Source organism: Canis lupus, chromosome 33 (genome assembly GCF_048164855.1).
Source record: "Canis lupus baileyi chromosome 33, mCanLup2.hap1, whole genome shotgun sequence".
Classification (NCBI taxonomy): Eukaryota; Metazoa; Chordata; class Mammalia; order Carnivora; family Canidae; genus Canis; species Canis lupus.
This window is the reverse complement of record NC_132870.1, coordinates 17,173,734-17,201,697: the sequence shown is the minus strand read 5'-3', so window position 1 is coordinate 17,201,697 and position 27,964 is coordinate 17,173,734. Positions and strand designations below refer to the sequence as shown.

The window sequence follows — 27,964 nt, the reverse complement described above, 5'->3', positions numbered from 1 at the left end:
AAATTTGAAAATAACTTGTTTGGAAGGTATTATGGAAGGTTATAATGGATGAAAACAGTACTTTTTCCCCTGAAAGTTCAAGTGGTTAAAAACTAATAGCAGTTATTTACCAAACACCTATTATACACACACACAAATGTCATTTTCAAGCACCATCTCATTTAATCTTCCAACATCCTATAAAGACTGACTTTTATCATTAAGTAGATGAAAAGCTGAAGGCTAAGTAATTTGCCTGAGGCTGCACAGCTACAGTGTTTTATGGAAGGCTAAGATTTTAACTAAAGTCTATCTCACTTGGAAGTTTATTCTCATACTCACTAGGTCAGCATATTTCCCATATTAAGATGGAAAGCCAGGATAAGGCCATGCACCTCTTGTTCTCCAGCTTTTAACCCATCCCCTTAATTTCCTATTACTCACATCCTATCTGCACACAGGGAAGGGGTCTGGACATAGATATGATATAATAAAATGGTTAAAGGGCCAAATTCTAAAATCAGTACCTTATTTAGAACAGCTGTAAAAGAGCTGGGGTAGAAAGCCATCTTAAATCAGAATCTGTGTTTCAACTATGGGGTAATGCAATCTATACATTTCTCATTACAAATAATTAAAAGTATTGGTAGGAAAAAAGATTAGCACTCTTACTGAAGTCTCTGCAGTTCATTTTAAAAATATCTTTGCCTTCTTGGCCAATGTAATTTCTACTGCTGCTAATAAAGTAATAATAAATAAAACATATCATATATATATTTAATTTCCAGATCCAAATGAATTCTTTCTACTACAATAATGGCGAAAATAAATGCTAATATTGGAATGTTTACTCTATTCCAGATATAATGCTATGGGCTTCATATGGATTATTCACTTAATCTACATTATAAAGTAAATAATACCATTATCCCCATTTTTACAGATGGGATCCTCTCTGAGCCTCAGAGAAGGTAAGTAACTTGCCCAAGGTCATATAATGATTCAAACCCATGTCTGCAGTGGCAGTATTCAATCCAGGTCTGATCCAGACGTTTTACATAGGAGAAACAAGAAAAAGTTCTCTCCCTCTGACCTACCCATTCTATGGTCAAAACGGAGTTATTTTTGAGTCCCTCCCAAGGACTTAGTCATACCACAGATAAAGTTCCCATTTCATGAAAATAACGTAGACACAGCACATTTACTAATGCATTAAAGAGCCAGCATGCTATCCCAGTGTCAATCACGAATAGCCAAGAAATATTGAGAAACTAGTATAACTGTTAAAATATTCTTCACTATGCATAAAACTTTAAAAAGTGGTTTAGAAATTTTGAGAAGCATCTACTATACAGAATTTTTCAATCAAATAAAATGGTTTCATCCATAATCATAAAGCAGCTCTGGTGGCTATTTATGATAAGGACATTAAATAGCTTTGTTATATTGAAATATTTTTTAAAAAATACAAGTATCTCTGTGTGTGTGCTTGTGTGTGTGTGTGTGTGCGTGTGTGTGTGTGCTCTCTACTGGATTTATCTAAGCTACAAGTAACTTTTTGTTGCTTAGTATCCCAAAGGTGCTGCCCATCAACAGATCCTTTTTTCAGAATGCAAAAAGATCAATGAAAATGCAACTTTGACAAAGACATTTTAAATCCAATTCACTTATTATAACAAAGTTTTAAAACAAGGCAGCTGTATTCTTTCTCTAGCAGAGTCTAATATTTAGATGCTGTACAATCATACCTTCCATTTATTACATTTATTTTGACTTTCTATAATTTTCTAAGAATTTTCATGACTGCATATGCACTCCACCAGTTCACAGATCAGGGTTACCCAAATGACAAGAACTACATTCCAGGCCTTCTAAATTAGTTAAGTGCTCTCTTCTCATTAGCAGACTATAAATATCTTTAAACTGAAAGGTTTTCTTTCATACTACTAAGGAAAAAAATGATTTTAAGTTTTCTGGGATCATGAAAGAAAATGAGACAGAACGTTATTTTGGTTATTTGCTTTGTGAGGAAAAAAAATCCTTCCAGACAGAGTTCTGGTTTCTTTTCAGAGTGAAAATTAAATTGGGTTTAAATCTCCTGCCAGAGAACCTAGTATCAAAATTATTTTGAAAGGTGAGAAAAGCCTGAAATGGAAACAACAGGACTCCATAAAATATGCTAACTTTCAGTTTAAAATGCAGAAATAGTCTAGCGAGACTTGCTGCAAGTTGTTCATATGAAATAAGATTAGGGACACATAGCTGCTGAAAACAGTACCACATTAGCTTGTACTAACAGTAGTATCCAAACCACTAAAATATTTCTTTCCATTATAATACTTTGAGTTGGTCAAATCACATCTGCAGTACTGTTCTGCATTCACATCATTGTCAAATGGCTTCATAGAAACTGTTTAGAGGGGATCCCTGGGTGGCTCAGCGGTTTGGCGCCTGCCTTTGGCCCAGGGCGTGATCCTGGAGTCCCGGGATCGAGTCCCACGTCAGGCTCCCGGCATGGAGCCTGCTTCTCCCTCCTCCTGTGTCTCTGCCTCTCTCTGCCTCTCTCTCTCTCTCTCTCTCTCTCTCTCATAAATAAATAAATAAATCTTTTTTTAAAAAAAAAAAAAGAAACTGTTTAGAGCAGGATAGAAAACTATCCTATCAAGTTGAGAACAAACAAAATAAGAATATCCTTGGGCAGATTTAGCCCAGAAAAGACAGGGCACATATAATGAAATATATTTTATACTGAACACCTGAGAAATCTCTTCAGTTAAAATAATTTAAAGCCAATAAATTTTAGATAAATAGCTAAAGTTTAAGAGATAGATATATTAACAGCAGGAATAATTTTTTCTCTTTTCTCTCACTGTATTATTTTAACTTTGGGCCATCTTTAGTTTTGACATTTTAAAATAAAAATTATGAATGCAAATGGCTTTGAGATACATGCAAGACATCTTATTTTCCTCTGCAAATACTTTATTAAGGATTTGGGTATGTCTGTATGTCCTTTATTTCTAAGAGGCAATTTTTGTCTGTTATAATTCATATAAATTTGTAGTAAGAAAACAGTTAACAATTTTCCTACAAAGAGTTGGTTCTGTTAAGAAAAGTAGGATAGTTTAGTCATCAGGAGGATAGTTTAACATTTTCCTCTGTGCTAATAAATCCTTTCCCAAGGCAAGGAAACTACTTTGTATGTTTCTATGCTAAGTAGTGATGATGCCTGGCCAGTACACCAAGTAAAACTGCTTGTGTAACTCTTACACCTTGGCTAAAAGAAAAAAACCAGACAACAAATTTCACCCCCTAAAAGTGGATTTAAATAAAGTCTAAAGAAACTATCTACACAGATGTTTAATAGTTATATTTTGGGCTAGAGCCAATAAGCGCTTTTTTAAAAAAAAATTATTTTTCTCATCTATTAAATATTTCATCAAAAAATTCCTCAGCCTAATGGAAAGTATAGTTTATTACCTGATCATACTATTTACAAGTAACAGGACTCTGGTTGTGGGTTTAAGAGAAATTTTTTAAGTAATGCAATAAAGCACTTGATTTTTTAAAATCCAAATTATGATAAAGTAGACTCAACTGGGTAAGTCTTGTAGAGTGAAGAACTCCCCATATCCAATGCTGTAGAACGAGGAGCAGCTCCAACTACACTTTTAGGAGATGAATTTGCTGACATGGCCATAGTTCTTTCTATGCAACAGAGAAAAGAGCTTCTTTGTGGGAACTGCATCACGTTTCCCTACACCATCCCATAGCACCCTAGAAGGGCACAGAAAAGATTGTAGCTTACTATTAAAGGCCAGTAACCGTATCTTGCTTTTAATTAACCAATGATCAGCAAATATGCTTTGATCATTAACTAGAAAAATACTAGAAGTAAATAAAACCAAGGTAATTAATTTTAATAAGACCCTAGTGCTAACCTTATTAAATATCTATCAGAAATATTCTGAACAGATGTAATCATTTTTAATGTTGCATAACACTGCATAGCATGGATATACCATATAATCCATTCTAACTCTTCATACCATAATTCATTCTAACTATTCTCTGACTTTGGGAATCGGATTGTTTCCATGTTTTTGTCACTATATTATCACAGTAAACAATTTTATACATTTCTTAAGAAGGAAGTATTCTGAATAGTTCTGAGTCCCCAAACCACTTAAAAATAAACTTTTATAAGAAGTTCAAAATAATCTCCCCATCCCAATATCCCAACACCATGCAAAATGGGGGTGTTCATAATAATGAAATGCCATTTTAATATGTACCGGTTGTTGCAGGAATTTTTTATTGAAAATAATTTAGTGTCTATTTTTTTAAGAAGTCTTTTTTTTTTTTTAATTTTTTCTAAGAATTCCGACAAGACATTTTACTGACAGTAGCAGTTTTGGGGAAATATACTTCTTATAATCTTTTCTTAATATAATCTATTTAGTAAGTGTCCTTTTCATTTTTGATGTGTTTCTACTCCAAAAAGAGATTTAAAAATATGGACTTTTCAAAGCATTTAAAACATTAAATAACAGATAAAGGATATTTTAATCATTTCATTTTATTCACAACTAAAAAGAAACTGTTCTAAGACAAATTTTTCATTGATGCAATTAAGCAGCTGACTTTCTGAAGCACCATACTGTCCACCTTTTCAGTTTTTGTGATCATACAGGAACTTGTGTTACCAAATAAGGAAAATATAGGTTATGTAAGACCATAACATTTGCTCCCTCTAAATTAAAATGATATAATGGAGTAAGATACCCTTCGTGGAGTAGGGGGTTATGATAAAAAAACAATTCCTATATCACTTATGTGTCATTACAGGAAACCCTGGGCTTCCCTTCTAACATTAGTTTTCATACAACTTACACACTTAAGTCCCCTAGGCACAATAAGAAAATAAGTTCAGAATTTTTAGACAGCTGAGAAATATAAGAAATAGGTAAATACAACATGTATTACCTCTGGTTTAGAATGGAAGGTTGTTCTATGTTCCATCCACCTCCATTTCCAGTGAGCATGGTAACTTGTTTTGTCAATTTATTTGAAATGTCTTCACATTTGTTCATAAGCCTTATAACTACATCCCTTTCTTGGATCAGTGTTTTACAATGCCATATCAAATCTTCTGATAAGCCATTAGTTTTGGACATCTTTGTGAACTATGGCATAAGAAGAAAAATAATTTAATAGTTTAGATCTAGTAAGTAAAAATCCAGTACCAATCTCTTTATGAGGGAAAAATTTTTAATTTTTACTAATGACCTTAATCAAGTGCTAACAGAATCTGTTTCTTCATGTCTACATTTGAATTCCCAAGTTTCTCTTTGATGAATCAAACTCACCATATTAAAATAAGATGTATCCTTCTCCCCAAAATGCACAATCTCAAGCTACTTTGCCCCTACTAGCTGTTCTCTTATAGGAGAAACTCTCAAGTAAACATTAATATCTCCTATGAAGTTTTCTTTTTAAAATCTCACATTCGTCTTTATCACCAAATGGCACCAAATATAATAACTGTATACCTGATTATCTTGCCTCCATTTTTGTTATTTCCCATAAATATTACCATATGATTATAATCTTCCTGAAACATACTTTTTCTCTATTTATTATCAAAGTACCACCTCTTGAGCTTTTAAAACCCCAATTATTATTTGCCACTTAAATTCTGCTCCTAAACTGAGACTATTACTTGGAAAGATACAGCATAAATCAAAAGTTAACTATGCCCAATTCAATAATCTGGTAAAACTTTTTTAAAAAGTCAATTTCAATACAACACTTGTATAAATGGTTTTTGTGAAAGCTCAAAGAATTTCTTTCAAAAATGTATTTGTATTTATTTTTCTAAAGGAGACACTGAGGGGCACCTGAGTAGTTCAATTTGTTTAAGCATCCAGCTCTTGGTTTTGGCTTGGGTTATGATCTGAGGGCCCTGTGATGGAGCCGTGCTTTGTTCCACATTCAGTGGGGAGTCTCATTGAGCTTTTCTCTCCCTCTCTGCCTCTCCCCTGACTCTCACATGTGCTCTCCAAAATAAATAAATCTTCAAAAAAGACACTGAATATTTCATCATGTAAAAGCTATTAACAGAATTTTAACATAGAAGTAGCCGAAAAGATATATCCTGAAGAACATCATAAAAAAATACTTTTAGTGACTGAAAAGAAGAGAAAGCCCACAGCTATCTGAAAACATCCTTATTGAACAAAAAAATAATCCCACAATCCAGAAATGAATAAAAGAAACCAGAGTAAAAGCAACTGTTAAAATAAATCTACATGATTTTGATTCATGTCATCTTATTTAACATACTCTTTCAGGTTATAAGAATCACATTAACAACTCTAGTTTTTGTGATCACAGTATATCTAAGTTCCCAGAGAAGCTTAAATTAATACAAATTCAATACAAATTCAACACTTATAGGATATACTAACATAATTTCATCCAAAATGCAATTATAATAACATACATTTCTTATATCTAATCTAGAAAAGTTGGAAAGAAATAAAATTTCCAATCTATTCCAAAGTCATGGTATTATTATATTGCAGGGTTAAAAAACAAAACAAAAACAGCATTTCACAAATGACACCATGAAATACAAAGTTATTTGCACACTACTTTACATTTTCACAAGAACAACAATATTCACAATGTGACCTTCCACCTTGTGCTTTCCAGGGAAGAGATTTATATATAAACAACAGGATATATAAATCAGTAGAGCCTTGAAAATTTTAAGGAGGTTCTATTAGAACTTTTAATTAAAATATTTTTAGGAGCTTCTGGGTAGCCCAGTTGGTCAAGAGCCTGCTCTTGAATTTTGGCTCAGGTCATAATCTCGGGGTCCTGGGATTGAGCCCTGTGTCGGGGTCTGCACTTAGTGGGGAGTCTGCTTGAGGATTCTCTTTCCCTTTCCCTCTTTCCCTCCCAGCCTCTTGTGGTCTCGCCCTAAAATAATTACATAAATCTTTTTAAAAAATAAATAGAATTTTAAATGGAACTCCAAAATTATAGACCAAAAAATTGATCTCATGCCTGTTGTGGTATATGTGTGAGAGAGCAATAATAACCAAAAAATAAAGAAGAAATATATATTGTGTGCCTTATATAACTACTAGATGCCTTTTATTCACTAACTCATTAAATCTTCACAATAACCACAGATCAATCCACCAATTCTGGATGAATAAACCAAGGTTCAATTTCCAAGGTCATAAAGTAGGCTAAGATTCCAGTCTATACGGTTTTCTTCTTTTCACTAGTACTTATCCCCCACCTTAAAAGTTTAAAAAAAAGCAAAAGTTTTTTTCTGTAAACTACCACTTACTATACTCTAATTTTTTGGCATACTACTGTAGCTGGTGAAGACACCTCATACGTGCACACAGTCCTTGTTCTCATATGGCTTACAGTAATTGGGAAAGACATGCAACAAATTATTTTAAGTGTAACAACTTGTATTACAAGTTTACAAGGGAAAGGACAAAATTTCATGGGCACTTTTCCCAAAGAAACTATTGTAATCTAGGATCTAGAAAGTTCTTTCAGAGTAATAAGGCCAGAAATAAGAAATACTTTGGCCCAAAGAAGATCAATTCAATAATGTCAGAATCTAGAGAGGAAACTTACATTACAAAAAGAAACGAATCCTGATGAAAGAACACATCAACAGTCATGTAATGGTACTGGTGGGAGCATTTAACCTTCTAATTGTAATTTTACAGAAGATACTGATCCAGAGGAATGTGTTAAACTATATCAGGGAGGTGTAAGCAAAAAAATCCAGATAGGGAAACAGTAGAACAAATGATCCAGTTCCTTCACCAAAGATATTAGAGGAAGAGAGACAGAGACAGAGAGAGAGATGGGAGAGAGAGAGAGAGATGGATGGGGGAACCTACAGTTATAAGAGTTAAAAGACTGATATAAATTTTAGTATGTGGACCTTATTTAACGGATTCTAATTCAAACTTACTTAGAAAAAAAATTTATGGTATTTATGAGGAACACAATTTGAACACTGAATGGATATTTTCTAATATTAAGGAATTACTGATGATTTTTATTAGGTGTGACAAAGTAGTTATGTTTAGGGAAAAATTTTTTTGAGATATGTATTTAAATTTTTATGGATAAAGTGAACTCTAAGATTTGCTTCAAAATATGAGACAGAGGGATCCCTGGGTGGCGCAGCGGTTTGGCGCCTGCCTTTGGCCCAGGGTGCAATCCTGGAGACCCGGGATCGAGTCCCACATCGGGCTCCCGGTGCATGGAGCCAGCTTCTCTCTGTGTCTGTGTGTCTCTGCCTCTCTCTCTCTCTCTCTCTCTCATAAATAAATAAAAATTAAAAAAAAAATATGAGACAGAGGAAGAGGATGAGGATATAGGTGAAACAAGACCAGACATCAGCCAGGATCTGAAGCTGCTGATGAGGACATGGGGGTTTCACCACACTATTCTAATTTTTAGGTTTGAAATTCTTGCAGAGGAAATAACAAAGAGAACAAAAGGTAACTCTTATTTCAAGATAATGCATCATCTGAATTGGTTACTAAGATTTTTAAATGAACTTAACAGGTGCCTGGGTGGCTTAGTTGGTTAAGTGTCTGCCTTCAACTCAGGTCATGGTCCTAGGGTCTTGGACTGAGCCTCACATTGAGCTCTCTGCTCAGTGGGCAGTCTACTTCTCCCTCTTCCCCCTACTTGTGCTTTCTCTTGTTATCGCTCTTCAATCAATCAATCAATCAATCAATCTTTTTTATTTTTTTTAAGTGCACTTGACGTTTGCTTATTTTTGAGGTCAAAATTTGACTCCCTGGAACTTCCTATTGTCCCTACCCTGCTTCCCATATAAGTCCAACCAACATTAGAGATGTTCCAAATTACTGTTTGTAGTTTAGAATTTAAATCTATCTAGTACTGATACACTCCATGAATGTAAAACATCAGATTTTTTAGGAAAAAGTTTAACTGAAAGATGAAGCTGTTAGGATTAGGTTAGTCATGAGTAACAGTAAACCCAAAACATCAGGGGTTTACATAAAATTTAAGTGTATTTCTCTCCCATGTAAATGATGACTTGTAGAAGCACTTCTGGTGCTTGGTATGATAGTTCCCCAATCAAGGATTTTTCTACTTTGTTGCTTTGTATTCTCATTACATGGGGGTTCCTATCACCATACTGACATCTCAATTAACAGGAAAAAGGAATCCTATTAAGAACATTTTCCAAAAGTTCTAATATACTTCTACTTACATCCCACTGGACAGAAATTTGTCAAATTACCACAAGGCTGCAAAATGTCGTCATAATATGTGGCTAATGTAACTAGCCATAAATCTGTTTAAAGGCCAGAAGGAGTTTTAAAATGAAAAACTGATCCAAAGAAGTTCTATTCAATATGGCTATCACTGATATGGGGGATATGCAGAAAACAAGTTTCTTAGCATTTCACTAGTAATACATAGAACATTTGCAATGCAAAATATTGTGGATATCTGCAGCTAACAGTTTCTAAGAAACAGACAACTGAATGGACATTTACTTTATTTAACCCTAGAAGTCCCATAGGAGAGTACCATAATTATACCCCACTTACAGATGAAAAAATGGAGAATAAGAACCTGCTGAAGGTCAGATAAATTACTGAAAATGTCAGAAATGGGATTCAAAACCAGGCCATCTAGCTCCACTATATTATCTACCCACCTCTACCCTAGTGTGTACTCACAGAACCAAGGGGATAAAGGGGCATGCATAAAATTCAGGAAGAAGAGATCCAACACAAGAGAGACAACAAGCATTACTCAGGATGTCAGGGATATGAGAGCCCCAGGCCACAGCTAAATAGTAGGCCAATAACCCAAACAATGTAAACCGAGCAGATCATTAAGATCCCGGAAAAGATTTTCTTAGGAAGATGAAACTGACGGAATATCTGAAGTGCCTAAAAGCTGAGGGGAAATTTAGACAACTACAGTTTTAGAGTCGAAATAAAAAAAATACATAGAAACTAAGCAAACAGAAAAACCAAAAAAACTAATACGCAGAGAAAACAAAATGCTAAGCATGGGAAAAAAAGTAACCATGCATCATACTACATGGTGAAGCTAAGGAAAGCATTTATATAGTCATAACAATGTAGATAACTAAAAAGTAATCTTCAAAATTATCATAGTTATCAACTTCTATTAGTAGGACTGGGGAATAGGAAATGGGCATGTAAAGTGAGACTGGCAGTGAGATTTAATCTCACCATAGCGTTATATAATGACGTATCAACAGATAAGACCTAAAACAAAAATAAAAAATAGCAATGTACTTATATTACCTAGAGATATGAAAGTGGTAAGAATTAGACAAAAGAAGTGAAAACAGTTATTTGCAGCGTGAGAAACAGGCTGGAGAAGGAGATGGATATGGATTTCTGGAGGGAGTAAGCATGTAGAATTCTTTACCTTGTTAATCTAAATACATGAATAATAAAAATTAAAACTTAGACAAATCTCAATATGTAATTCCACAGTATCTTCATTAGTGGTGTGTGTGTTTCTATGTGTGTTTGAGAGAAAGACAGGCCGGCACTTAAGGAAATATGTAAGAACACTCTACTGTTAACGGTTTTCTGAAGACAAAAAGCATGTAACAATCCTATAAATGACTTAGCCCCATCAAAAAAAGATCAAGAAATGCAAATATTCTATAAATGCTGTATCTACTAGTAAATCTAAAGTTACTGATGAGCATAGAAAACATGGTCCTATTTACATAATATGAAATATACATATAAAAATGGATGCCACAAATAGATGTTCTTTTTTTTTTTTTAAAAGATATATTTATTTACTCATGAGAGACAGAGAAATAGAGGCAGAGGGAGAAGTAGGCTCCTCAAAGGGAGCTCAGACCCCGGGATCATGCTCTGAGCCGAAGGCAGATGCTCAACTGCTGAACCACCCAGATATCCCTGTTCAATACAGTCTTAAGTGGTGGGTATCTTTGGTAGAATTTTGGCTAACTTAACATTCTTCTTTGTTCTTGCAGGTACTATTTTATTTTAGACAAAGAAAAATCATTCCTCAAAAAATGATAAAGCTTTTTTTTTTCTGAGTGGAAGGAAAAAAAAAACAATTCCTATTTGCTGGATAATTACATGGGGGAAAAAAGAGTATCAATATGGTCTTGATTACTATCACTTTGATTAAAAACTCAAGTATCACTCTAAGGACTTTTTTCTTTTAAGTCACAAACTGAAGTACCTCTCTCCTGCCACAGTGTGTCACTCTTACAATATAAGTATTTGCGAATTTCTACAGGAAGGGGAGAATTGTTTAAAACCTGACTGAACTCTCCACCTAACAAGTTAACATTTTTGAGGACACAGTCCTAATCTTATTCACAGCTATAAAGACCTGGAAGCAGCTGACAAAGCAAATGCATTTCTAATTTTTTTTATAAATGTTTATTAAACTTAAAATAAAGCCTGAATTTACTGAAAATTATCCTATCAGAAAGGAACACGCATTGCAAACTTGTGCAGACATCTTACAATAACCTTAAGGGACAAACTTAAGCAGACGTTTTACAATAATCACTGGGAAAACAAAGCAAAAAAGATAATCTTGGTCTGAGTTACTAGTAGACACAATGAGCCTAAGTGTTTTGACATGAACAAAAACCTTGGCTGTGTGGTTAATGATAAAGGAAAACTGTATTTACAATGACCTAAATGTTAAGGAAGGAGATGTACATATTGAGAAGTTTTTAGGTTGAGTTATTCATGAGTTACTCATGAATCTTGCTTTGGTCAGTATACATTATTACATCCTGGTAAAAGTATAAAGATGCAACACCGTAAGATTATCACAGATGTAATAGCATCCCTACACTACTTTACACAGGTTAGACAAAAACTCAGTAAGTGGTAGGTGAACTGATGCCATCAAATGTGTGAAATTTGACAATTAAAATCCCAATGATACCACATTAACAGATTTTAAACTGACATTATTGGCTTGCTGTATTTCTAAGGTCTACAGGATTTAATGATGTGGTTTCTTACAATAAACACATACTTTACTATTATTAAGCAGAAAAATAAGATGGAAAAATTGTGAAGAAAACTTGACAAACAATATTTAAATTCTGGTTCAAAGAAAATAGGTGTAAAATTACAAATATAAACACTCATATACACTGCACTTATTTATTTAAATAAATTTTACTCATGTAAAGTAAGGGTCACAGAATATCTTACAGCATTTAATGTTTAAAAAGTGTAATTCTCTGACTAGGATGAAATAACGATGTACTTTTCAAATTTTGTTTTATTTATTTTTTCAAATTTTGTTTTAAAAGGCACTACTAACATAATTTTCACATTGTTTTTTTAAGAAAATTAAATACTAGTGATTACATTTAACCTACCAATGTTACAGACTTCAGTTTTAACAAAAACCATAATTAATCCATATTTGTTGGCTTGGTATGCATTTTTAAATGAAATATTGATGACTTAAAGTTCTGACAAATTCCCCAATCCTTAAGACTAAATAAGCTTCAACAATAATGTTAAGATTTTACTAGACATTTACATGCTGTTCTTAATATGCAATTTTCATTAGAGTATAACTGAGTGTCAATTAAAATTTCAACTACTTCTCATAGGAATTTCTAAAAACAGTAGCTATGAAAACAAAAGTAAATGCTTTTTCTTTTGTTTCTTTCTGAAGTTGTTTCACTAGATACATTATCAAACCTTTCTGAATAGGAAAGGAGTATATCATATATACCTTTTCACTAGAATGCACATATTAACTTTATCTTTGATGATTTTAAGTTATGAAATTGCTCTCTAAATAAAAAAAAAAGTTACACTGAAAATTCTAAAGTGACTGAAAGTAAAAGCTTAAAGTTCTACACAAATGAAAATTCAAAGATTATATTCACAGATGTGTCAATGTTAACTGTTTGTTTCCAAACTCTTCATTTACTTACATTTTTCAGGACAGCAAAGCCCTGTTTTTTGATGAAGTAGCAAGTTTACTTTTTGTTACATAAAATACCCAACATTTAAATAAATGGCTAGCAAAAAATATCTTTGTGTTCAATTTTTAGAGAGGGGGCAAGATGCAATAGGAGATTTACGTAGGTTGTGCATAATCCACAAAAAATTCGTGTCGAGAACTAATTCAAACTATGCCAGTTAATTAGTAGGGGAAATATGCTTTCTACACATTAAGTTGAAGATTTTAAAGGTATCTGGCACATATAAGTCTGGTATAATTTACTTTTACTATGAGATATTTGGGCAAGTAGTTACAGTTACTAAACACAGTGGTGCAGATAATTGCATTCCTTATTAAATAAATTAGAATCCCAACAAGCCTGAGCAACTGACTCTACAATAACAGAGGAGACCATTAAAGATTAAAAGAAAGAAGAAAAGGAAGAAAAGAAGAACAAGAAAGCCCTTCAGCAAATACTTTAACAAATAAATCACTCAGGCAAAGCCGAACAAGTTTTGAAAGGACTTGCTTTGACAGATGTTCTCTGGAAAAATAAAGGCTTTAGGCAAAACGAATGGCTTTATTTATTTTATTTTTTTAAGCTACGAAATACTACTAATGGTGTTTCTTTATTTTTCAAATGTCTTAATTTTTTAAAAAATGCTTTTTAGAACCACTATTCAGGAACCCTCCCATCCTGCTACTTTAAAAATACTTATGAAGGGAACTTATGCTCTCACAGATTGTCACAAGTATAAAATTAACCATAAAAGCAACTTTATTCCCTAAGGTAGGGAATAAAGCTTCCTTAAAATTTCTAAACCTTCAAGAGGTACTTCATCTTCTAAAGCTGTAAAAAATCATCCATATTGCTTTCACAGCAGGGCCTATATACAATTCATGCTATAAAAGTCCCCTCTCTCACAAAAGTCAAGGCAAAATTTAAAAGACAGAGTTCTTATATCTCTCTGTATGAATAAAATTTGCTGACTGCTGACACTTATAAAACTCAAAATGCAAGTATTTTGGATAACATTTGTTTATAGGAAATGGAATTCCATAAAATGATCATGCAAAGTGTACTTACCAGTTGATTATGCCTTCCCTTCACCTAACGCTTGAATTCTAGGCTTCACACACTTTTCTATTTTTTCCAATTAAAAATGCTGCAGCCTGCTACACTCCATAAAATGGCCGTGTTGTTTAACCAAGAAAAACATGTTAGAGACTGAGCTGTCACTTTTAAAAGAAAAAGAAAATAAACACTTGCTTCTTTGTGGTGAAGCATAAAACACTTAGCCTGGCATTTTCAATCATGGAGCTCCCCTGGACGTTGCTATTGCTCTTCAAGTAGTTGTAGTAACATTTCTGCCACATTCTTGCCTTCTGCATGGTGTCTCAGCAGTAACAGATCAGAACAGGCTAGCAAACAACTCCTTCCTAAATGTAAGCTCTAATTTCTTCTTCTGCAGTGAAATGAACCAAGTTTCTATGCAAAAGAATGAGTGACAGTATGCCCAGCCAATCAGGTTGGGTTTTTCTCAGGAAAATCACCCCTTAATTCATTCAAAATTAGGTCATATGACACTATTTGAAATACTATTGGCTTACAATGAAAGTAATGTTTGCCTCTACACAGGATAAGGCCACCCATCAATGCTTCCCTGGGCTGAAGACACCTTGACTATAAACCGTACTGTGAATTAAACAAACACACACACACAGGGGAAAAAAAAATAATGTAGCCTTACCAGAGCTTCCCAACTATTAAAGGGCCGGAGTTCTGTTATCTTCTGAGCCTTTTTCTGAGAACACTGAGGAATCAAAGTAAGTTCACCAATTGAAGCATCTTGGAGAAAGTGAAGAATTTTACCCTTATAGCCATCCTCCATCACTTCTTCACCACTACTATAGTCCTCATCTAGTGAACTACCCACATCAGAGCCCGAATCATATTCAGAGTCTTCAATAACTCTTTTAGGATTAAATACATTTTTTTTACGCTTCTTGTTAAAACCATTTTGTGGTTTCATGGAACATTTCTGTTTCAGTTTTGTTTTAGCTGCATTTTTAGGATAATTCTGACTTCTTGAAGAAGCTTCTTTTCCATTTGGAAATTCACTTTGTGAAGCATATTGCATATCTGTGTAGAAAGAAAGACAAAAATAACTAAGTTTGAAAGACATAAATTAAATATAAAGACAAAAGCCTTCAAATAAGATTAAAAAACTATCTAATTGTGTTATTTTCCTTTGGAATATAAAATTCAACTATAATTTGTTAAATCTTAATATGTTTTAAGAGAAATACTAAAGTAGAATTTGAAGCTGTATAATGAGTTGAAATAATTAGTTTCAAAAACAGGTGATAACTTTAAAAAACATTGAATAAACCCTCCATTTTCTAACAAACATCCTGAGAATATAAATGGCAGCTACATATCTGTAAGATATCCCAAACGCTACTCAGCAGCCCCATCTCTATGCCAACACTGAGAGGTATAGGGAAAACAATATTCACCCTAAATTAAAATAATTCCTATTAATATTCCATTGCCATCTCCTTCTATTGAAATACACTATTATTATATAACACTGCTACTTTATCACTGATTAATCATATTCCATAGATTTCTAAGATGCCTGTGATTGAAGATACTGTTATTTCTTACCGTCAATCTATAACACAGTAATTTACCATTTACAATGCTTATTTTATTCAGAGTGCTTTAGAGTTACACACTGATTATCATACATTCATTATTGTGCATATATAAAAGAGAGAAAAATAAATTGAACAAAGTAGTCCTCAAGTACTTCACATTCACAATCTACTTCTTTTGAATCACTTCTCCAGACTCAGAATTGGCAATATTGGTGGCTTTCTTTTTCCCCACACAATATCATTCTGTGTGCCATCAAGAGCACTAGTACTAAGTATTTTGTAAAAGAATTAGAAAACAAAAACATCTAAAGCCACTGTACTGGGCTTTATAAGCAGGCTTTGCAATTAAACAAGAATCAATTCGATCAGCTCTTCATAAGGATATGTGATTCAACTCTTCTTCAGTACTTTTTTCCTCTACCATTTGGTTCTAAAAGTTAAAAGTGCTCCAATACAGGTTTAGGGACTTTCTTCCAAGCCAGTGATACTCATCTTTTAGGTTTTTGATTCTGGTGCTTTTGATATTCATGTAAGAGCAGGCTAGGACACCTACATTACTGTGATTATAAACCACCAGCAATCATAAGATCTATCCTGCGAACTGCTAAAATACAAAAAAAAAGTTTCCTTTACATTCAATTAAAACATGGTAATTTAAAAGTAGCCTTAGCTATCAAAAAAAGCCAAATAGAAAAAGATATTAACTATTTCATTTTACACTGTCATTAAAGAACAGGCCAAAACATTTGAAACTGCTCATTTAAAAATTTTTTACATCATTATTTCCAAGGTCTTTTGCAATACTGTTCTCTGTATTAGCTAATAGGTTTACATTTTTCTTATATACCAAAATACAGAACATAATGGGAAGTATGTTTTCTAGGACAGAAAAGCTAATTACCTTGGTCTTCTGCAAACACTTTTAAAGATTCTAAAGCTTCTGTGTACATCCATTCATGTTCCTTGAGTACTTCTCTTAGCTCCTAGAAATAAGTCATTGATCCTTTGTTAAAAGTCTAAAATTAACAACTTGTAGAATACTTTTATGCTCTTTTAAAAATAAGTAAATCACTTGAAAATTTGTATCAAATATTTCACGTTTATATGCTGCTTTACAAATGCTTTCTGTGTATATAAAATTTCACCTCTGTGAATTTTTAAGTCTTCAAAGGAAAGGAAGCTAGACTTTTTTTGCATTTCAACTCTCCCAATGAAGTGCTCTGAACACCAGGATCAAAAATGTTTGTTCAATTAAATTTCAACATGCAGCTAGGCTTTTACAAAGTGTCAACTTCAAAACATACAGTTTCAACACATGTAAAGACACAACATAACAAATTTTGCATTTAGCTCATCAGAATTTGGCTAATGTACTATGTGTGCACATACCTGAATAAATCAATGCAAGTGTAAAATGTATTCTAAATACTAAACAAATAATGGGCTTCAACATACAATCAGGTGATTCAACAGAGGCCCTTTTAGCAATGGCAAGCTTGGCATGAGTTCTCATATGGACTCTGAAAGTACTGCTACTATTTACCAGGTAGAACAAAGCTTATGGAATACTGAAGTGCTGAAATGCAGTACTATATTTACAAAAAAGAATTTAAGGTTATTTTTTTTTTTAGTTATCTCTACACCCAGTGTGAGGCTTGAACCCACAATCAAGATCAAGAGTCATGCTTTTCCAATTGAGCCAGCCAGGCACCCCTAACACTTTAAAATTCTTTTTTTTTTTTTTAACTATTTATTTATTCATGAGAGACAGAGACAGAGAGAGGCAGAGATACAGGCAGAGGGAGAAGCAGGCTCCATGCAGGGAGCCCGATGTGGGACTCGATCCTGGGACTCCAGGATCACACCCTGAGCCAAAGGCAGACAGACACTCAACCGCTGAGCCACCCAGGCATCCCACACTTTAAAATTTCTTAATGATGGGACCCCTGGGTGGCGCAGCGGTTTGGCGCCTGCCTTTGGCCCAGGGTGCGATCCTGGAGACCCGGGATCGAGTCCCATGTCGGGCTCCCGGTGCATGGAGCCTGCTTCTCCCTCTGCCTGTGTCTCTGCCTCTCTCTCTCTCTCTCTCTCTCTCTCTCTCTCTGTGACTATCATAAATTTAAAAAAAATAATAAATAAATAAAATTTCTTAATGAGAAATTTAAAGGACAAGAATATGAAAAAAGCTAAAACAGCTGAGTTGGCTTACTACATATCCACATTTTATTCACGAGTTCCAATTGTTATGTTTGTTACGATTATGGTTATTATGCTGATACAGTTAGCAATTAAGGCAAATAATGTAAAGAACAAACAGTATAAAAGTATTTTATAATATTGATAAAGGAGTATATTTAATTAGAATAATGGAAAACATACCCTAAGGCTTTATACAGTTTATTTCAAACGCTATTTTGTTTCAAACATTTAGTACACACTGAGTAATTTCTGTTCATGACTACCTACCTGTTTATCAAAATTAGGAAATTCCTTTTGCAATTTCAATACAATACTTTCTTGCTTTTCCCAATTATTACTAGATTCTGCAGACTCATTTGATTCTTCTCCCTATTGGAAAGAAAAAAGAACCAATTAAGGAGATCATCTATAATGTTAAGTCTTAAGACAATTACATTTATATTTGACTTGATTTGGAACTTGCCACATTAAGAATCCAAAAATGTTTTCCTGTTTCTTGTGAAAAACGGACAAATATAGATCTTAAAGGATAAAAAATATTGCTCCTTTAAGATTACAAAAAGACCTTGACTGCCTATTTAATAACTCAAACTTCATAAAACAGTCAACATGAGATAAATCTGCTAAAAGACTAGAATGTTCCTCAAATTACTCCAAATAATTCAGGTATATTGAAGTCTTACCAAGCTAACAGCAAATTAAAAAAAAAAAAAAAAGATTCAGATATCTATTACAATTTTACACCTCCATACAAATTTCAAGTACTGAGAGATAAAAGTTTACTTTCAGTTTGGTACTGATTCACAGAATGGCTTAAATATTAATTGTTCAGCCACAACATAAAAGTAACACAATGATAAACTTATGTGAAACAAAAACATTAATCTGGTAATAATTATAGTTATTCATACAATCTCTTTCTTGTCACTTGACTAAAAAAGACTTTAAAATTCTACATTTAAAGAGTGCTTGGGTGGCTAGTCAAGTGTTCTACTCTTGGTTTCAGCTCAGGTAATGATATCACGGTCATGGGATGGAGCCATGAGACAGGCTCTGTGGGGAGACTGCTTGAGATTCTCTTTCTCTCTCCCTCTCTCTTTCTGCCCTTCCCTACCACACACTTTCTCTCTCAAAATAAATGAATAAGTGTTCTTTTAAAAATATTTTATCTATTCATGAGAGACACAGAGAGAGAGAGGCACAGACCCCGGCAGAGGGAGAAGCAGGCTCCATGCAGGGAGCCCAATGTGGGACTTGACTGCAGAACCCCAGGATCACAAGCTGAGCCTAAGACAGGCATTCCAACCACTGAGCCACCCAGGCTTCCCAAATGAATAAATCTTAAAAAAAGATTTTTGGGTTTATGCTTCAGAAAAATCCTGCAGTTTGGTCAATCAAAAAAACATTTCTCTAACTCTGCTTAGAACTGTACCACATGCCATGTAAGCAAGGTATAGAAAAATACAGCCTCATTTTTTTCTCTTCTACCTCATTTCTTATCCAACAACTAAATGTTATTTTCCTTTCACTACCCATAAATTGTGAGTGATACTTCTCTCCTGCACAAAGGTATGATGGAGTTCCACAAGACAGACACAAATAAAATACTGTGGAAGTTTAGAGTAGGAAGAAGAAAACTGCATGAGTTTTTCTAATAGTAAATGGCCCTTTGGGTTGAAGAACAGAAACCATGGATAGGCTACAAGGCTGCAAAATTAAACCAGAGCTAGTACTACATTTGGCCTGGAGTGCTAAATTGAGGTCAGTCTTTATTATGAAAGCAAAGGATTTGGAGCTGGGGAATACAACACTAATATGGAGAAAGCCTTTCAAAGCTCTCAAAAATTCATACTACTATCCTCACTTAACAGCTGAAGACACTGAAACTTTAAGAACTAACCTTTGAGAGGCCACAGATATAGATAAGAACCATCTGAGGCAGGAATAGAAACTTCGGTATCTAACTCTACACGGGTGTTTTTCCACCATGTAAATGTTTCCTAAATCTTAGTCATTCACACAGCACATTTCCTGGTTTTAATATCCAATGTCCATGAAAGAACAAATGGATAAACAAACTGTGGTATATACATAAAATGCTATATTATTCAGCCTTAAAAAAAGAAGTACTTAAAAAAAAAGAGGTACTGATACTTGCTACAATGTGGATGAACCTCTGAAAATGCTGTGCTAAGTGAAAGCTAGACACAAAAGGTAACTTATTGTGTGCCTTCTCTACTCACATGAAATATTCAGGATAGATAAATCCATAGAAAGTGGACTGGCTGCCAGGGGCGGGGCAGGGGGGGAAGAGGAGGGAAGAGAGACAGGAGAGCAACTCCTTAAAAGGTAGGACATGCTATTACGGGGTGATAAAAAGATCTTAGAACTAGACAGGGGTGGTAGTTGCACAGCACTGCAAATGTACAAACTGGCAATGAATCGTTCATTTGAAAATGTTAATTTTTTAAATTATTTTTTATATTTTATTTATTTATTCATGAGAGACACAGAGAGAGAGGCAGAGACACAGGCAGAGGGAGAAGCTGGCTCCATGCAAAGAGCCCGATGTGGGACTTGATCCCAGGTCTCCAGGATCACGCCCTGGGCTAAAGGTGGCGCTAAACCGCCGAGCCACCTGGGCTGCCCTGTAAATGTTAATTTTATGCTATGTGAATTTCACCTCCATAAAAACAGTTTGCTATTTGGAAAACCGTAAATAACTTTTGGGAATCAAGTATATTACAACCCAAATTAAACATTCTCACTTGCTGTCTGGTCTCAGATCTGACACTCTGCCAGCTCTGCTAATCCCTGGTGACTTAAAACACCTCTACAATCCAGTGGCTACGCTAGAGCTTTACAGATGCCAGGTGACACATGGACTTGGGCCTAAATCTGTCCCAGTGGGCTGCAGGGTTATGAACTGATCCTGTGGCTATTTTTCCCATTTCAGAATGCAGAGTTGGAACAGACATAGTTAGGACTGGCAGCAATCTCATATTAGCTCATTGGCCCAGGGAGCAATTTGTTTTTAGGAAAAGAACAAATCCAAGTTCATAAAACTGAGGAGGGGACAGAGGGGGGGCAAGGAGGGGGAGAAGGAGAAGCACACACAGCAGCAGCAGCAGCACCATATTCCTGAAGGAACTGAGATGGATATCATATCCTAATTCCAATGTCATGTGGTTCCTTGGCCTATACAAAAACTGGATGATGGCCTTTGGGGGATTATTTCAGGTTATCATAAACAAAGAAGTGATGACCCCAATTGTAACTACTATACCAGATGTGGAATTTTTACTAGAGCAAATCAATATAACTGTGCAGTTATAACAATCTGTTAGATTGTTAAGAGTTACTTTATAAACAGATTAAGCAACTCACACCATAGTGAAGTATACCTTGCCTCCAGTATCCACAGAGGCTGCCATTGCCCCTATTGTCCCCATCTCAATTAGAAGTACATGCCAAAGCAATTTGTTTTCATCTGGGTAGGTCAGTGTCTTCACGGCTATGGTAACTCTCCTGTTCTTTCCTCATACAGTACTCTAGGACTGATAGTTTTGCACAGTCCACAGAATTCACTTTAATCATCTACACTGAAGACCTTACACTGACTGGATGCAGTAGGCAGGTAGCTGTGGGTACCTTAGTAAGATGCATGTATGCCAAAGAGTGAGAAGTAACCCTCCTCAAATTCTGGGGACTACCACTTTCATGAATTTTACGGGGAGGGGGTCCAATCAGGAGCATGTTGCAAATGTCATTCAAAAGTAAATGGAAAGAAAGAAAAAAAAAGTAAATGGAAAGAAAAAGGGTGCATATTGTTTAAGAAGAGGCATAATACTTGGTCAGCCTCTAGATACCTGAGGCGAGGTATACTTCACTATGGTGTGTGCTTATTCTATTTACAAAGTAACTTTTATGACTGTGACAGTTGTAAGTGGGGCCCACATTAAGAGAAGGCTCTGTAGCAGGTCCAGGATGTAGTACAGGTGCTCTACCACTTGGGCTTCATGAGCAACAAGCAGATGCAATGATCCTGAAGCTCTGTGACTAATAAGGATGTTGTATGAAGTCTCTAGAAAGCCCTAATAGGAAAATCATAGCAGAGACCCATAAGCTTTTAGAGCAAGGTCAAATGACCTTCTGCTGAAAACTACAGTCTGTTCTGCTAAACATCACATACACAATTCCAAAATTACTGCATTGTGCAAAATCATGAAAATAAAAACTACAGTTTAGGGCAGCCTGGGTGGCTCAGCGGTTTAACGTCGCTTTCAGCCCAGGGTGTGATCCTGGAGTCCTGGGATTGAGTCCCACATCAGGCTTCGTGCATGGAGCCTGCTTCTCCCTCTGCCTGTGTCTCTGCCTCTCTCTCTCTCTCTCTGTCTCTCTCATGAATAAATAAAGAAAAAATCTTAAAAAAAACAAAACAAAACTGCAGTTTAAGAAAAATCATGTTAGAGGTACAACATTCAAAAACTTCATCAGTAACACATTAAAGAGAGAAAGGATCCTAAAAACAGGGCAGCACAATTTCACATACATTAAATGGTTAAGAAATATGTAAATACTATAATAAATATGAACTGAAGTCTGTTTGGGGGTGTTAGCACTGGAAGTATTACAGCTTGTGAGTTACTGAGAAGTGGTAGAAGAGTTACTGAAAATGACCACATCTGTTAACACCAGCTATGGAATGCCATGGCTCACTGTTCTTGTGTTATCTCTGCTATAGTAGCTGAAGACATAAATAAGAAATTATAAAATAAATATATTTCTGCTCCTTTGCTAGACTCTCCTCTCATACTAATGCTATCTGTATGGTTCTTTTTGTAAAAATTTATTTGAGAGAGAATGAAGGAGGGAGAGGCAGAGAGATGGAGAGGCAGATAATCGTAAGCAGACTCCGCACTGAGCAGAGAGCCTAATATAGGGCTTGAACTCACAATCCTGAGATCATGGCCTGAGCCAAAATCTAGAGTTGGATGCTTAACTGACTGAGCCACCCAGGCAGTCTGTACGGTTCTAAATGCACCTCAATGTAATGCAGGACTCTTACTACATTCAGCATTAAAGCCATTATCTTCCAAGCAGTACATCTGTTTTCAGTAACACTTAAAACATCTGCTAACTTGATGTATTAAGCTGTCATGGTGTAACCTTCTAGTCTTCCCATCAATATCATCATCACCTTCTGCATCCAGCAGCAGCAAATTATTGCAAGAGTTCTGTGATTAGTTAGATCACCAGAATAAGACCCTAGCTCTTAAACATCTCCAGTTTCTACTTCCTCAAATCCAACCTGCTTTCCTATATCAACACAGCTTGTTCTGAGTTTTAAGAACTACTCTAAAGAATCAAAAACTTTCAAAATTGCAAATCAAGTCAAGGAGGGCTTTCTACCCCATATAACACAAACTCTTTTATCACTCCAGGCTTTTACAATGGTAGAAATGAACAATCTGATGTTAAGTCTATTCCCAAATTCTATAACCACATCTATATTCTCACTTTCAGTAACAGCAATTAGCAAATTAAATGCTTACGCTAAATAGTAAGATAAATGCTATAATCACACTTTTATCACAGGGCTATCTCAGAGAGGTGGTTTTTTGAAGCAAAAAGAAGAAAAATAATGGGGTTGAGTTCGGTTTTTGTAAATAGGCAGGCCTGATGCATTATAAGAGTTTTTAAGCAATGTTCTCTCTCTCTCTCTCTCTCTCTCTTTTTTACAATAATGCTCTTACAACAGAGAAAAATTAAGTAAAAATATCAATGTAGATATGCACAATTCATCTACTTTTCCCATACCTGTAGTGAACTCCAAGGCTGACTTTCTTTTAAAAAGCTCAACTCAGTTTGGTAACTAATAAACTACTATTGGTTTTAGCTCTAAATCTCTACTTGCCACTAGTGCTGAACATCACAGTAATGCTATCTTATAAAGCCTTAATTCCTGTTTTCTGTCTTTCATATTTGGGATCTGTAAGGCATGCATTTGTAAGAGGTATCTGTTTCATTAAAATTGACAGTTTAATTCAATGTATGGTTGTTCTTTCAGTTTACTTCTGTAACACAGTTGGAAAATTCTTTTGCAGCTTTCCTATCTGCACTCATCACTTTGTGTGTCAGCTGATGGCTTAGGAATTTGTAGCACTTACTTGAAAATATTAAATCAACCACTACTAGCACCAAAAGAAGCTACTTCTGCAGGATAGTTATTTCCTTAAAAAAGCTTTGTATATAAAGATCCATATGGAAGAAGTTGTTCCTAATTTTTTCACTTTTCTAATTCAAACGCTCAACAATTTTTCCTTTTCTTCTATTTCTTTATGCCTATCCATACTGACTTCCCAGCAATTGATAACAGTCCAGCTGAATTATTTTTGTGGCTCTGTCTCTGATGTTCCACAATGTGGATTCCTTTATGCCTGTTGCTTGGGATACAGCACATATTCTTATTTCTTCCCAAACATTTGTTTCAAGTTTTTTTTCCAATACTTAACTTTCTTTTTGTACATACTGGCTGGTATTTTTTTAATTTATTATTTTTAAAAGATTTTATTTATTTATTCATGAGAGACACACGGGGGTAGGGTGGGGTGCAGAGACACAGGCAGAGGGAGAAGCAGGCTCCCTGCAGGGAGCCCAACGTGGGACTTGATCCCGGAACTCCAGGATCAGGCCCTGGGCTGAAGGTGGCGATAAACCGCTGAGCCACCCAGGCTGCCTACTGCCTGGTATTTTTAAACGAGATTGCTTAAATATGTTTGGGATGTTGAATGGATGCTTTTTTTTCATATAGAAAAGTTCACAATGTGAAAGAATATCTAAAACACAGCCTTGTGGGATAATAAACATGGTAAAATGAGGCAGCCAGTAGATGTTTGGGGTCTGTGCATTTTGTGTATTCCTATGTGGTCCAATGCAGCTGGGTCAGTGTTTTGTGTTCATCTAGTTCTTCTCATAAACAAAACTGTACATAAATAACACAAAATTTAAGTTATTCTAAAATTGCTTTTTAACATATTTATTGCACTGTAACAAATTCACATTTTAAAAACAGAACAGATTGACATCTTTTTGTGAAACAATTGCTGGCTTGATAGGGAGTCCTGACAGGAACAGAATGGTTGACCTTGGGACATCAAATGACCATGAGACTTGAGCTATTATGTGATCTGATTATCTGATCCATCAAGCCTAAAACTGAGCATGAACAGCAACAACCGACCAAGTGGAAATGGAAGATTTAAAACTGAACTTGAGGAGGTTCAGGAGGAACAAGTAAGTTGCATGTGCAACTGTCCCAGACTCCCATGGTACCTACTTCTGCTATACTGTGCCCCTCCTTCAACTAGTATCCATGGCTCTTTTAGGAATTCTTTATAATCAAATAAAGTGAGGGAAACTCTTGACCTTAGTTTTCAAAGGGCTTACATACCATTAAAAGAAGCCCAAAATGAAGTAAACTGCTATGATTTAACCTCATTTAAAAGAGTAGTCCTGTGCACAACTCTGGGCAGTACATCTTACTGTCCATTTTGTATAAAAAGAGATGGCCAGGTGTACACAGCTATGATATATTATGGGCAGAAGCCAAAGTGGAGAGTAAAAGACTGGTGACCAGAAGTCTGGGAAAGAGATGCACTGTTGAATTTATCAGGAGTTTTTCTGAGAACAGAATGCAAAGGCAAGAATTTTTCTTGAGAATGTTCAGCAAAGGGCATCTACTACATAGGACATTTTTAGTAATCAGATGGACAAGATGATCTATTCTGTGAATACCAATACCACCACAGGCACTTGGCCTGTTCAATGGGTCTACATACAAATGGCCATGGCAACAGGAATTGAGGCTGTGCAGACAGATCAACAGATCAACAAAACAGTCCCACACCAAGATTTATCTGACCATTGCTACCAACAAATACCTGACCTGCCAAGAGCAAAGGCCAACAATGAGTTTCCATAATACCACCATTCCTTGGGGGAGTCAGTCAACTGTCTGGTGGCAGGCTGATTACATTGGACCCTTTTCCTCATTGAAGGGATAGTAAGAGAAACCTATCCTAAGCTGTCTTTCCTATCTACTTGCTTCTGGAAATACCAGTTATGGGTTGAATTGTGTACCTTCAATATTCATGTTATGAGTATCACCCAGTACCTCAGAATGTGACTGAGATAATCAAATTAAAATTAAGGTGAGCCCTAATCTCATGACTGATGTCTTTATAAAAAGGAAAATTTAGAGACAGATATGCACACAAGCAACATGCAATATGACGATGAAGGCAAGGATCTAAATAATCTAAATATTCTAAATCTAAAGGATCTAAATAGCCAAGGAACACTAAAGTTGCCAGCAAACCACCAGAAACAAAAAATAATGGAAAACCTTCTTCAGAAAAAACCAACCCTTCTGATACACTAGCTTCAGAACTGTAAGACAATACATTTCTGTTGTTTAAGACACCCAGTTTGTGCTACTTTGTCATGGCAGCCCTAGGAGACTAATATATCATATACAGATATGCAGAAGACCTAATTCACATAGTACACTGTGACACCATAATGTTCCTGACCAGGGAGCTAAGAGAAGTGCATCAATGAATTTATGCCCAAGTTCAGTGATTTCATCATGTGCCTCAAAACTTAGAAGCAGTGGGCTTAGATAACAGTGGTACCACTTAGTGAAAATTCAGCACATGAACTTACAGAGAACACACAAAACTAATGTATGAAAAAAGTAAATGCTTTGAATCAGCAATCAATATGATGCTACTTTCCCCAGAGTCATTATACATATATCTGTAAACTAAAATGTGGGCCTAGTCTCTTATACTACAGCTGTTCCTCATACCTAAAAAAAAAACCCATTCATAGAATTTCAACTTCCCATCAGTATTAGTTCTCAAGAAAAGAATGCTTCCATGTAGGGACATAACAATTGTCTCAGTAAATTAGGGTAGAGACTGCCATCTGGCTACTTTGGGCTTCTTATTCCATTAAATTACAGGTTAAAAAAAAAAAAAGTTACTACACAAGTTGGGGTAACTGATTTTGATTACCAAGAAGAAATTGTGTTGTCTTGAATGCAGGCAGGGAGGACTATCTCTGGTTTCACTGGGAAGCCTCTCTGTAGTTCTATTCATAAAGTGAAAGTTAATGGAAAACTATAGAGTAACTCAATAAATGCATAACCATAATTATTTTTAGATAAGACATGAATATCAAAGACATCACCTAGAAGAATTATAAATAGTGGTCTCTGAGGAGGAGGAAATGGTGCTGGTGGTGATAATAGCTGTCTTTCGTGAGTGTTAAACTATGTATTAAAAGTATATTTTCCCAAAGTTACTTTATCATGCCACTAGAATATTCCTAATAGTTACTTTTATAACTTAGAGATAAATAATTAATACAAAATAAATTAAAATGAAAGCAAAAAGTCATTGAAGAAATGCAAACTCTGATTTGGCTATGAAAGAGAAGGACTGATTCATTTAGGTCTAATATCCACAGATTCAAGATACTCTGTGCCTAACAGCTAAGTTTGATACTACAATTCAAATGTAACTTACATGATCCAGTCTTTTCTTTTTTATAGACTGATCATCATTAAATTCATCTTCCTCATATGGCTCTGAAGAAGAAGATAATTTTCTTTTCCTGGGTCCACCACCTTCTAAAACAGAGAAGAACAATCAAAGTCTGCACAGTTTTTATAAGTGTTAATATAAAATAAAGGCAAAAATGTTATTATAACGTATCCATGTACAGATAGTTCTCTTGACATCAGGCCCAATGTTATTTCTTCTATATATCATGTATACTCAATGTCAACTGAGTTTAAAGGAAAAATAGAGACTCTTATCAGTCTTTCAAAAGTAGAAATGATGTTATTTATAAACCATCACTTTATTTAACGATAATTACAACACTAAACTGAGGAGTAATTCTACAGAGCAATATTGAAAGGAAAGGGTTCTCTCCAGTGACTGAGTATTCAGCAGTGAAAAAAAACTGAACCCTATCAGTGCAGCTTATTTGAATACCATCACTG

The 27,964-nt window shown here is 35.0% G+C and overlaps 2 protein-coding genes across 14 annotated transcripts in view; one reads left to right on the top strand and one right to left on the bottom strand.

Annotated features, from left to right (window-relative positions):
• Window positions 1-12,491, top strand: part of HPGDS (hematopoietic prostaglandin D synthase) — a 59,745-nt gene extending 47,254 nt beyond the window's left edge. Inside the window, exons 7-9 of one of the 2 annotated variants that reach the window (XR_012023264.1) lie at window positions 923-950; window positions 8,488-8,528; window positions 11,063-12,491. Coding sequence is in view for 1 of the 2 variants with exons in the window: in XM_072810238.1 (XP_072666339.1) it covers window positions 923-938 (16 nt within the window). In the remaining variant the exon portion in view is untranslated. The remainder of the gene's footprint in view (window positions 1-922; window positions 951-8,487; window positions 8,529-11,062) is intronic. The other variant, XM_072810238.1, reaches the window with a different exon arrangement.
• SMARCAD1 (SNF2 related chromatin remodeling ATPase with DExD box 1) overlaps window positions 1-27,964 on the bottom strand; it is a 78,262-nt gene that overhangs the window by 18,311 nt on the left and 31,987 nt on the right. For 8 of the 12 annotated variants that reach the window (XM_072810227.1, XM_072810231.1, XM_072810229.1 and 5 more), the window contains 5 exons: window positions 27,483-27,586; window positions 18,157-18,258; window positions 16,592-16,673; window positions 14,778-15,169; window positions 4,966-5,165 (listed from right to left, as the gene is read on the bottom strand). In XM_072810227.1, coding sequence (XP_072666328.1) covers window positions 4,966-5,165; window positions 14,778-15,169; window positions 16,592-16,673; window positions 18,157-18,258; window positions 27,483-27,586 — 880 coding nt within the window. Of the gene's footprint in view, window positions 1-4,965; window positions 5,166-14,113; window positions 14,490-14,777; window positions 15,170-16,591; window positions 16,674-18,156; window positions 18,259-27,482; window positions 27,587-27,964 lie in introns of those variants that run through there. The other 4 variants (XM_072810235.1, XM_072810230.1, XM_072810226.1 and 1 more) reach the window with 2 other exon arrangements.